General features: G+C 42.7%; 1 protein-coding gene across 2 annotated transcripts; it reads left to right on the top strand.

Annotated features, from left to right (window-relative positions):
- The first annotated feature begins 4,919 nt into the window (after positions 1 to 4,919).
- nkx3-2 (NK3 homeobox 2) lies at positions 4,920 to 9,232 on the top strand. Of its 2 annotated transcripts, none has more exons than XM_033025630.1 (3): positions 4,920 to 5,066; positions 6,650 to 7,433; positions 7,992 to 9,232. In XM_033025630.1, the coding sequence occupies exons 2-3, from the start codon at positions 7,016 to 7,018 to the stop codon at positions 8,432 to 8,434; spliced, it is 861 nt and encodes a 286-aa protein (XP_032881521.1). In that variant the 5' UTR covers positions 4,920 to 5,066; positions 6,650 to 7,015; the 3' UTR covers positions 8,435 to 9,232. The 2 variants fall into 2 exon arrangements, with proteins under 2 accessions (XP_032881521.1, XP_032881513.1); XM_033025622.1 differs by having other exon boundaries at positions 6,636 to 7,433.
- The last annotated feature ends 3,647 nt before the right edge of the window (positions 9,233 to 12,879 follow it).

Raw genomic sequence — 12,879 nt, 5'->3', positions numbered from 1 at the left:
AATAAGCTGGAGAAACTCAGCGGGTGCGGCAGCATCTATGGAGCAAAGGAATAGGAGACATTTCGGGTTGAGACCCTTCTTCAGACTGATGGGGGGGGGGGGGGGAGGAAGAGGCGGGGACAGTAGGCTGTGGGAGAACTGGGAAGGGGAGGGGAAGGACGGAGAAAGCAAGGACTACCTGAAATTGGAGAAGTCAATGTGTTCATACCGCTGGGGTGTAAACTACCCAAGCGAAAAATGAGGTGCTGTTCCTCCAATTTGCGGTGGGACTCAATCTGGCCATGGACAAGGCCCAGGACAGAAACGTTGGATTCGGAATGGGAAGGTGAGTTGAGGTACTGAGCCACCAGGAGTTGTTTCTTGATGAAATCTTTCAGTGAGGGTTGCAAAGAGTAGACTTCGCTTTTCTGCAAACATGCATTAATATTTAACATTAGTGTTTACATCAAAACATTGGGATTAAAAATAATATTTTTGGCACTGTGAGTCAATCATAAATCAATTTAAATTTGCAGCTAGTCGGCCCCATTACATCAGGTAGAATGCTGAAGAATGACATTTTTGTAAGAAATAAGAATCCAATAAAATAGTTCTACCCATTATGTAATGATGGTTGGGTATTTAGGAAAATGGACATTATGTATAATACATAGATTCCAGTGTGTGGGCCAAGCTGCTTTGAAACAATTGATCATTTCCATTAGGGAAAATGTATACGTATGTATATGGTACTACCATTGACCTGGTATGGGCTGAATAGGTTCTTGTGCGGTAATCCTGATGTTTTATAATATGAACAGATAAAGATCCGCTGGTTCCATGGTGCACTTTAGACATTCAAATTTGTGCGCTTATTTGATATTTTATCTATTTAATTGTCAATGGTATTAATTAACAGTATTAATTGATTTTGTTGTGTCTCTCATGTGCGCCTACTATCCTGGGGATTATAGGTGGAGAAAGCATTTCAATTGTTGTTTAAAACTTGTTAATATGCAGTAATTATAGTTCAATGGCCAGTACATAAAGACTTTCCATTGTAGATTTAAGTCTTCTGGAGATCAGAAAGGTGCGTCTCCTTTCAAACTTCTTCTCTGCAATGAAAACAGATGAGATTACGACCACACCCACATGATCATTGTCCACTATACAAAATGTCAGTGTTTATTTAAAGTGTAATTCACCCTGTTGTAACATTATCCAGAATGCTGCAAATCACCTCTTTACTGGCTGTTCCCAGGGATACACTCGGACATCAAATGCTGCCGGAGGACCATGGTCAGGCAAAAATACACACGTTGGTCTGTCCCAAACATCTTGGTCTTCCAGCATATCCAGATGCCCATAGGGAATGTTGCTGACTGCCCATTCCAGATTGCATGAGTACTTGCTGCAGCCAACGCAAAGGCTATGTGGGAGAGGACCACAATCCAGGAACCTTCCCCTGATGGATTTTGAGGGTCTGGAGGGTGTCCCATTAATCAAGGGAAGGGATATCAATCCCAAGGGTTGGGGCAATGGTGCTTAGTGTAAGGAAAAGGCGAAGTGCTAACACCACTGGTTATAACACTAACAATATTACATTATGGGAACTGTATAGATAATTTTGCATGGTTTTTGTTTTGTATATATATATTTTATTACTAATAACGTTTATTTTTGTGAAATAAAAAATCACCACTTTCCAACTGCCTGTTCGAGATAGCATGGAAGTGAGTATTCAATGCATCTTGTCTTCCTTTTTCCAGGCAATATGAAATTTAGCTATCTTCTTGGTCTGTACGGAGAGCGCAGTGCCTGGCCTACTATCTTATGGATGCATTTCTGTAGAGACACAAGGGCCTACAGAGGCTGAAATCTTGAGCAAAATGCAATGTGCTGGAGTAATTCCACGGGTCAGGCTGTATATGTGGAGGGGATAGGCGATGTTTCGGGTTGGTACCCTTCTTCAGACTGACTGCAATAGGTGTGTGTGTGGGGATGGGCGGGGGAGAGAGAAAGCTGGAAATGTTGCAGGGGCGGTTCAATGCCTGACAGGTGACAGTCAAATACAAGTGAGGGAGGGTGTTATTTGGCAGAGTGGCTCAGCGCGTCCTGCTGCAGTCTGTCAGATAAAAACTATTTATACAGTCTTGTCTCCATTTATCAACGTCAGGATACGTCTGCAGAATAAAGTAAGTATTGAAAGATCATCAACCTAAAACGTTAGCCAAAAACAGAGTGCTGGAGGGGGAAAAAGAGACATCAAATGCTGGAGTAACTCGGCAGATCAGGCAGTATCTCTGGGGTACGTGGGTGGGCTACTTTTCGGCTCGGGGCCCTTCTTCAAACCTAATCTGAAAAAATATCCCAGTCCCTCTCTTCACAGATATTGCTTGACGCGTTGATATTGACATTTTCCGTATTTTCTGTATTTCAGATTTCCGGCACCTGCGATTGTTTTATTGATTTTTGATTATTTATAATATTTATTTGTCAAGGTTTGAAATTGAGAGAAGCTGAGGGTTGTCCGCAACGAATGTGCACTAAACATTGATGTTATAGAATTTGGACATATCATGTCAAGTGCACTCATGCCTATTGCACGCTGTTTTGTCTCTCAGCCATAAAAACAGTTAATGTTTTCAAAACGCAGGACAATAGAAATTAGGTGCAGGAGCAGGCCATTCGGCCCCTCGAGCCAGCACCGCCATTCAATGTGATCATGGCTGATCATCCCCAATCAGTTCCTGCCTTCTCCCCGTATCCCATGACTCGGCTATCTTTAAGAGCTCTGTCTAGCTCTCTCTTGAAAGCAGCCAGAAAACCAGCCTCCACCACTTGAGGCAGAGAATTCCATAGACTCGCAACTCTGTATGAAAAAGTGTTTCCTCATCTCCGTTCTAAATGGCTTACCCCTTATTCTTAAACTGTGGCCCCTGGTTCTGGACTCTGCCAACATGTTTCCTGCCTCTAGCCTGTCCAAACCCTTAATCATCATATATGTTTCAATAAGATTGCCTCTCATCCTTCTAAATTCCAGAGTATACAAGCCCAGCTGCTCCATTCTCTCGGCATATGACAGTCCCGCCATCCCGGGAATTAACCTGGTGAACCTACACTGCACTCCTTCAATAGCAAGAATGTCCTTCCTCAAATTGGGAGACCAAAACTGCACACAATACTCCAGGTCGTGCATTAGGGTAGACAATGAGCTTTAAGCACCAGAAACTAATTTATAAAAATAAAAACCATTAAGAAACGTCCATGTGTAATATATTTAAAACAGTTCAAAACATTGACGTGCAGCTTTCTTGCAACAGTATGCCAAAGCCCCACCCCCCATCAGTCTGAAGAAGGGTTTCGGCCCGAAACGTCGCCTATTTCCTTCGCTCCATAGATGCTGCTGCACCCGCTGAGTTTCCCCAGCAATTTTGTGTACCTGCCAATGCCTCTTATTGACTGTAGGTGGTGCGCGATAGCAACACAAGTGAACCTGGGGCCTCTCGGAAGGGGGATCAGGAGAGTCTGAGAGCCTTTAACGCACGCATCCCGCACTGGAATAACTTTCCCGAAAATAAACAAGTGCACTGTTGTGTGTGGCACACTGTGACTGCTTGAGGTTAGGCTGCAATGTATTCAAAATAAGTCGATGATTTAGGGAGCTGAGGAGGCAGCAGACTGTGTTTTGGAACTTGGAAACTGACCCTGTGTTTATCAAGCGCTTACTGACCCGGCCACGTTCTCTGGGTTGGAAGTGCCTCGTCAGTGTCACGCTGAGGTATGCGAGCACAAGGCGATCGTTCGGAGACGATCAGGAAAAAAAAAGCATTTGCAAAATCCCGGCCAGCTTCAGAGGCCAGGTTAAGGCAAACGCCGAAGCCGCGGTTGAAACACAGCCCGTTTCGCCTATTATGAACTGTGGCCCAAACGATTGCTGAAATAATTTATGGTAGTTGTACTGGTAATTTCGCCGAATGGTTACAGTTCGCATTTAGCACGCTGAGCAATGCGCTTAAGCGTGTGCGTTGAGAAAATTAGTTTTGCAGTTCTTGTACTTTAATGGCGAGGATTTAGCTGCTGCTCACTACATGACATTTTTAGTATCTGTGGAGGTGAAGGCTTTTGGTCGATTGTTTCATATTTTACAGCGACGGGGATAACATCGGGCTGGTGTTTGTGGCACTGGTCATCCATCCTCTACCACCCCTATCCTGTTACAAATGCCTTCCACTGAGAGAGGGGGATCTTCCCGATCTCTATCTACCCACCTTGAGCCCGTGGCCTCTTTGACTCGCAACAATGGGAGATTCTGACCGTGGCGGAGACACACAATCCATTCACTCAAGGGGGACCTTTGTCACGGCTTTTTACTTTTGCATGTCAGAAACCGGAGTACGCAGCACTTAAGCCGCCTGTGAGTTTCCGTCTATCGTTTCATCCTTGGACTTTCTTTTTACACCTAATCAGTCTGCTTGTTTGTAAATTCTTCAGGTAAATGAGAGGCCACCCGACACATCCTCCCCGGCCCCTGCTTGTGTTATCAGTGGAATTCCATTCTATAAAGAATTAGCACCTATTCCAGCCGCGACACACACATTTGCCGTTTAACTGAGTATTTTCCCCTGCTTCCACATTCGTTTTAAGCCACTATATATCTGGCGTCATCCCCGCTGCTGACAAGTTGCTTTATATTCTGGGAAGAATTAAAAATACTTGCTGTATCCAAAGGCTCTGTGGAACCAGTGCAAGCGGACGCGTGCCTAGAGTTTGAGACAGATTGCTGTGAAAACGTTGGATACTGGGATGGGTTTAGAAAAACAGCGTTGCGGAGCTGGGGCACTCCGCCATTTGATACTGTACCGCCTATAAATTAGCGACATGATTGCTGTGCAAACAAACGAACACGTTACAATTTGTATAGTTTCTCAGGCCGCCCACTCCCAAATGGTTGGGAACTATGAGCCACACCAGAGGAAAGCATTTGGGGCTTGCTAAGCTGCTGAAATGAACTCGGACCACCCAGTTCGACTAGCAAAACCCAGGAAGCATAGCTGCGTTTAAAATGGTTTATCTTACGTTTTAATGTACGCCGTTCTGTTTTTTAACCTTTTTTTTCTGCAATAACACCAATTGTTGGCAAATTTCGGTACTGAAAGTCGCTTTTGGGTATTTCAATACTTTAAAATATATATTTTGTCCGCAAATATGGACTTGCATACTAGTTTGTTAACAATACAACGTTTACTGGGCGCTGTTAGAGTTACATTTTCAAGCACAAGAAGGCTTCGCATCAGGGTTTCCTCGCTTCTTAATGTACTCAACGAATTAACGAACAAGGGCTGCACAGAGTTGCTGCTTTACAGCGCCAATTACGCGAGTTCGACCCTGACTATGGGCGCTGTCTGTACGGAGTTTGCAAGTTCTACCTGCGCATGGGGTTTGGCTTGTTGCTCTGGTTTCCTCCTACGCTCCAAAGACGTACAGGTTTGTAGGTTAATTGGCTTCTGTAAATTGTAAATTGCCCCTAATTTAGGGCACGGGGTGATCGCTGGTCGGCGCGGACTTGCTGGGCCGAAGGGCCTTTTCCACTCTGTATCTCCAATGTCTAAAGTCTAAAGAATTCAACCATAATTCTACCATATAGTCTAGCCGCCTGTTTATCTGTCTGTGCATGCATTGTAAGTGCTTATCCACTTGATATCTAACACTATAAGTCTTAACCTGCATGTCCAGCCGGCGGACATCTATCTAAAAAGTATCTGACTAAGTCTATCTAATGAAGATAGACGAAAGAACTACAGATGCTACTTTATACTATTTTCTTATGCGTAGACACAAAATGCTGGAGTAACCCAGAGGATCGGGCAGCATCTCTGGAGAAAATGAATAGGTAACGTTTCGGGTCGGAACCGTTCCCCAGAGTGAAAAGGCCTTCTCTATCTTTCAGTCTGAAGAAGGTTTCCGACCCGAAACGTCACCTATTCCTTTTCTACATCGATGCTGTAGGATCCTTTGGGTTACTCTAGCATTTTGAGTCTATTTTAAGTCTATCTAATGAATGGTTATCTAATTTGCCAAATATGTGCTTTTCTTGGTGCGTGTGCGTGCGTTTAGTGGGGATGGTGGTTGTGGGTGGGGGGGGGGGGGGGGGGGGGGTGGCGGCGACGGAGTATTCGGGCACATTAGCCACAATCGAACATGACTATCAAATAATAAAATACACAAGTGCTGGAGTAACTCAGCGGGTCAGCAGGCAGGATCGCTGGAGAACGTGGATAGGTGATGTTTCGGGTCGGAAGCCTTCTTCAGACTGATTGAGGGAGAGGGGCAGGAGGCTGTAAGAGAGGAGGGGGCAGGACAAAGCCTGACAAGTAATAGTCATTCCAGCACTATGCGCCTTATTTTGCAAATCAGCATCTGCTGTTCCTTGTTTCTACTATTAAATAACATTCACTGCTGCAAATCTACATCGCTGTACAACGCAAAAGAGAACGATTGCTGGCCAAATAGTATCTACTTTAAAGTGCCCTGTTTGTGTGTTGTGATGTTGGAACTACGATGCTTGAAATTGATGCTAGTTCAATATATAGATAAGGAATCAATGGGGGTACCTCCCTGCTAATCATGTTATTGTAACGGTTGGATTTCATTAGATGCGGTCTTCCAGGACTATTTAAAACTGCAAGCCCGGGGCGCAGCTCTTCCTTAGAGCAACTCTCTCTGCAAACCACTGTCAGCCGTTTTAAGGGATGGAAGCAAGCAACCAATGAAGAAAAACTGAAACGGGAAGCCTCTTTATGGCGGCCCAATAGTGCTGTACGTGTTGGTGGCGCGGCTGTCAATCAGTGGAGAAGCAATGACATGAAAGACGAGAGAAAAAGCAGAGTGTTAACCTTCTGCAGCACTCACACGCAACCCCAAGGAGGAGCGATGCCTCTCCGCCTCGCCTCGCCAGGAAAGGACGGATACCACCGTTAGATCAAAGAAAAAAGAAACTTTTTTACAAAAGTTAAGCATTGACTAAAAAAAAAACATGGCTGTTCGTGGCAATACCTTAAACCCGTTCTCCATTCAGGCTATTTTAACCAGAAAGGACGAGAATCGACACTCGAAAAGTTTGGGCGTGTCCTGCTTTTCGCCTGCTACCTGTTGGAAGATGTTGGACACATTGAATTCCTGTCCAAAGATAAACCCTTCTTCCGGGAGAATCGAGGCAAGCAGCGATCTGCCGAATGAAGAGCTTTGTTGCGACTCGGATTCGGGCGTCAGTGATGAGAATGACAGTAAAAACCTGTCAGTTTGCAACTCGGAAAGGGAGTTGGAAATTTCTGCAGCCTGTTCCTTGCAGTCCAAACCAATGAAGGACGCCCGGTTGAGTCTCGGTGAAGAGACCGAAAAAAGCGATAGTAAGGACTATCTATGTAATCTGGGAAGAACGGAACATCTATCAGGTAGCACGCTATTTATATTTTCCATCTATAATTCTCTGCATTAGCACGTCAATGTTTCTATTGACCATTGATTTCCGTGTAACCCCTGTTCTGTAATGCAAAGTGCATCTGCAAAGCGGCTTTCAGAAAATGTCAGGTTAGAATGTAATTTGCTTTCTTTTAAACGACAGATGTATTTAATATATCTATGCCCATGCGTTTTAACAATCCTTCCTCACAGAATAACGTGCGAATGTAATTCAAATGGAATCATAGATACATAGATGGATAGATAGATAGATAGATAGATAGATAGATAGATAGATAGATAGATAGATAGATAGATAGATAGATAGATAGATAGATAGATAGATAGATAGCTAGATAGATAGATAGATAGATAGATAGATAGATAGATAGATAGATAGATAGATAGATAGATAGATAGATAGATAGATAGATAGATATGAAGAAAGATACGAGAGGTGTGTAAATGGCGATAAATAGGCAGGTAGATAGATAGAACCAGCTAAGTGAGACAGTTGCTATTTATTTAAGATATTATTCTTCACTCCGTAGCTCCAAGTCCAGTTGATGAAGTGTTGAAAACGGGCCAAACCTCGGACCAACCCAAACAGAGGAAGAAACGCTCCCGGGCCGCCTTCTCCCACGCTCAGGTATTCGAGCTAGAGCGCCGCTTCAATCACCAGAGATACCTCTCGGGTCCCGAGCGGGCTGATCTGGCCGCCTCTCTGAAACTCACGGAAACTCAGGTCAAAATCTGGTTCCAGAACCGCAGGTACAAAACCAAGCGCCGCCAGCTCGCTGCTGACCTGATGGCCTCGGCCCCAGCGGCGAAGAAAGTGGCAGTGAAAGTGTTAATCCGCGATGATCAAAGACAGTATAGCCCGGGAGAATTGCTAAGACCTTCGCTGCTTTCACTTCAACCGTCTTACCAGTACTACCCGTTTACCTATTGCCTGCCCGCATGGACAGTGGCTGCTTGTACAGGAACTCAATAGCTGTTTTTTTTTAAATTAAGGAACAAAGTTTCAAATCCACGTCCTTAGAACTACAGTATTTATTTGCGTTGTTTTTTTTTAGTACAAGCTGCAGACTGGACTCGGCAGACGGAGTTTCCATGGTATCCATGTCCTTGATATTTAATTCAAATCTAGCTTCAAATGACGATTCTAGCTACAACTAAGACTGCCCGCGAGAAGCAAGCGGGGAAAACGGTGCTTCTATAAGTTTCACTGAAAAGAGCCTCGATGTTTTGCCTTGTTTGGACATTATATTTTCAATTCCCTTTAGCGAAACAAAGTGCGCTGAATGTAAGAACCACAGGAAAAATACTGCGGGTTGTCTCCGAAGTGCAAATATCCATAGATAAATATATATATTGTTTTATTATACTTCCCGGTTAAGAACAGCAGAGGAAAGAGCATTTTCCGGCAAATTGCTTTAGGTGACGTGAAGATGTTTGCCCCAACCCCAAAAACATTTCGACCCGTGATTATATTCGAGCCGCATAGGGGTAAGAATCTAGCACTTTCCATTAAAAAAATATTTAGTAGTGCTTAGTGTGGGCGATCATATTGCAGGCTTTTCTTTAATAGTAGCGTGTGAAATTTTATCTGGTTGATGGTTTCTCCTGAATAGATCCAGGAGAAAACGAATATGGATGAATGTTTAGCACAGCAACAAAAGAAGGCTCGTTTCAGGGTAGTGCATTTGGAGCTGTGTATCCCTTTATAAAACCGTGCACTCTGCATAACTTCCGGTCTTAAAATAATAAAAAAATATATTATCATTGAAAATATGTGCCTTTTGTTCTGTGCAAATATCCACATTAAGTTAATGAATAGAGATCACGTCATTTTTTTAAACTTTCAATTCCATACTACACACATCATCAGCCTATTAGATAAATAGTCGTAGGTTATCCGTATTTTATAACTGTGTTACAGTTCGAAACCATAAAAACAATATTTTTCATGATCGGACGTTAATACATGATTTGAGATTTTTTTAAGTTGGGTGCAATAGTTTCTGATACTCCATTCGCCCACGGCGTATGGTGCTGAATGCCTTCAGCGTTTTACCTGTTTTTGCTTTGAAAACGTGTAATGGTTTGTGGATAAGCGTGTTGTGAAATTAATTTATACTTCATAGGACTTTGTACGATTTGCTCGCTACAATAATTCAGACGTTTATCTTATAAACTATTCACCAGCGAGTAGGGTGATCAATGTTTGCTTAATGTTTGATACTATCAGTGATGGGTTATCAAAAATGTGTAAACGTTGATATTTGCGCTAAATACATTTCTACATAATGAAAATCCCTAAAGAATATGGTTTCCCGCTGTCTGAAGACCAAAGCACAAATTTATGGTACTATGTTAAGGAACTGACTTAAAATTACCGAACTCGAGGATATTTTTAACGATTGCCGGGTATATGAGGTAGAAAGATAAATTAAGTGACAGATTATAAATTGTATAGTGAATTACAGGGATCCCGCGTCAGCTATTTTATAGGGAGATTTACATAATTAGGCAGCCTTTTCCGCAGATGAGCTGGGTTTGCAACTACCAGTTACGGCCATTACTTTGAAGGCATTTTTTCTCTTTTTGAGAGGAAACTATTTTAACTTCAACATACCGCCAAACAAACCAAGTTTTGCCAGAAAGCCTAGAAATATCAAGTTTAATAGTTTGTGATCAGATATTTCTTACATAATGTAACCCAGAATCCTAGAACTGATTTTCGCTGGTACTTAAAGCATTATTTCAAAAATAGGACCAATATCCAAAGCTATTTTTAAATAACGAGCAAGAAATGTTGATTTCAATTTTTATTATTTGGACTGCCATTCTAATATATGTATCATTCAAGTAACGTCGTGCTTCAATCCCACACTATTTCTGCTAATGGGTCACTGTTGCAACAATAATTCACCAATCTGTTATTTCTGCAAACTGTTGTTATTTATCTCTGATGTTAATATTCACATACGTTGAAGGATTCTGTGAATCTTGCCGAACACCAGTGCCTTAACCCACCCCCTTTATACTGGTCGAGGTTTCCTAGGTTCCACGAGCGGCCCACCTTAACAGAGGGCCGCAAACTGCATTGGCAGCATATGGCAGAACGGTGCAATATGAACGGACTCGTACTCTCACTGGCATTAAAGATCCATTTGCGAAAGAAAAAAAAATACGGGTTTTACTTTCATAGCGAAAAGAATAAACGATCCACTTGTGGCAAAAATATGAACCACCTTTTGTCAACAATGTTTATGCAAAATGTCAAGGAGGTTTAGACTCCATAAGACATCAGTATCCCCCCTCCCTCCCTCCCTCCCCGAGTTACGAGAAACTAAAGTGTTAGCTGGTGCTTTCGACCTGCAGAAACGCCAACATATTTGCACTTTATGTTGTATTCTTAATATGTGTACTGTGGGCGGCTTGGTGTAGCCATGTATAGTCCTTTATTTGACCGGATAGCACTCAAACAAATGTCTTTCACTGTACCTCGGTACACGTGACATTAATAAACTAAACTAAAACTAAACTAAAATAGTAACTGCGGACAATCGGGTGCAGATCGAACCTCTTTTGCACCGATTGCACTCTTTTTATGACACATTCCCTAAATGAAAGGCGACATATCTCCAGTGGGCTGTTTTCAGTGATAGTGTTGCTGTGGTCCCTGTTTGATTTACGTTCGGAAGGTGGGAAACGCATATTTCTTGTGAATGACAAACGTCATTGGTACACTGGGGGGAGGGAGGATCCTTGATAACGCAGATCTCGAACGCCTATCAGTTAATTTCAGATATAAAATGTTGCAAACAATCAAAAGAAAGCTGTTACGATTAGGTTCAAGGTGAGGACCGTCATACTAGCAGTGGCCAAAAGCAAATATTGCCAAATTATTATAGTTCGGTGCAAGATTTTGTTGTTGCAAAAAAACACATGTCATTATCCAATGTTTTTAAATGCATTATTTTCCTATCAGCGAAGAACGTGTACCTGTTGTCAGTGCACCACCCTGGTATCAACTCCTAAAAACAATCAGTTGGGAGCTGGCAGTCAGGAATCACAACAAAAGCTTGTCAGAGAAGGGTTTACAGCAGTCTCCTGTTCTCTTGCCATGCAATGTAGGAGCTGCTGCAAAAAAATGTCCTGGGGTTGATTTCATATAATTTGACACAATTGCGCAGCATGACGCAATGCAGCAAGTACGGGGTTTTCATTTATGATTCCCAAATCTATATTTTCCTTCTCCATAAACATTAGGTTGATTTCCACCTCAATGTTATTCTAAACATATACAGCCATGTATATATTTTAAACCTGTTACTATTTTATCCAGCAGTGCCAAGGGGTTGCTGGCGACTTCCGGGTTATAAGGGAGCGCCTTCCCAGCAAACGGGTCTCATCGCGATTTTCCGTATCGCGATACCTCCCATCTGCGCACGTGTTGAAAACAATACATTTCGTGTCGATTTATTTTCTTTTTAAAGCACAGATTTCATGAGCGCAAATTTTATTCGGCACTCATGTTTTTAGGTAATGATTTATTAATTCCATGATGGCAAATTTCCTTAACCCGAAAGATTATCCCGTCTATATTTTGAATACACTGAGTACTATTGCATTTTATACATTAGATTATATGAACGTTGAATGATCCTTAAAGACCCCGATATAATTGACAACTTTTGCCCCGTCTCTACCTCTCTTCCAGCTTTCTTACCCACCCCACCCACAATCAGGTTGAAGAAAGTCCAGACCCGAAAAGTCACCTATCCGTGTTTTCCGGGGATGTTGCCTGACCCACTGAGTTACTCCAGCACTTTGTGTCTTTCTTTGTAAACCTGCGTCTACCTTGTGCCTAACAGTTTTTAAACCCCAGAGGCCGTGCAGCAGTACTAATGGCGATTCTCAAGTCTGCTCTGGGAAACCAGCACTGATGGGGGGGGGGGGGGGGGGGGGGGGGGGGCATCAACTCAGTTTCTGCATTTGCAGATACTTCCAAAATATTTCCACAATAATCGATGGTTCTACGCGACTTTGCATTTTATAAACGGAATAGTTGCAAAACACGTTTAAACAGAAATGACGGATAGGCAGCGACTTTAATTTATTAATACTGAACACAACGAACGATAAATTGAGATTGAATTGCAACATTGTAACGAACATGTTATTTTAGATTGGCCAACATCGAAACATCTCAAACTCTCAGGTTAAATTATATGATCTGATTACTGCAACATGCAGTAGTCCCGTGAACTGAATGCGGAGTGAACTGGATGCAGTTACTGCGCTCCACCGGCCAAAGCATGAGGGCGTGTATTAGTCAACAATGATTTTACCCATTGCGTGTAAACCCGGTGGCAACCTTTGGCTTTCCCTCGACAGCACTTAACTTGGTGCTGAGAGATGCTGATATCA

This window comes from Amblyraja radiata, chromosome 1 (assembly GCF_010909765.2).
Source record: "Amblyraja radiata isolate CabotCenter1 chromosome 1, sAmbRad1.1.pri, whole genome shotgun sequence".
NCBI lineage: Eukaryota > Metazoa > Chordata > Chondrichthyes > Rajiformes > Rajidae > Amblyraja > Amblyraja radiata.
The sequence above is the reverse complement of the archived record's forward strand: the minus strand, read 5'-3'. Positions and strand labels throughout refer to the sequence as shown.

Bases quoted from the DNA above. Each gene is read 5' to 3' on its own strand.
- nkx3-2 (XM_033025630.1), top strand. From the start codon at position 7,016: ATGGCTGTTCGTGGCAATACCTTAAACCCGTTCTCCATTCAGGCTATT. The intron at 7,434-7,991 runs GTAGCACGCTAT...TTCACTCCGTAG, and splicing joins AAGAACGGAACATCTATCAG to CTCCAAGTCCAGTTGATGAA.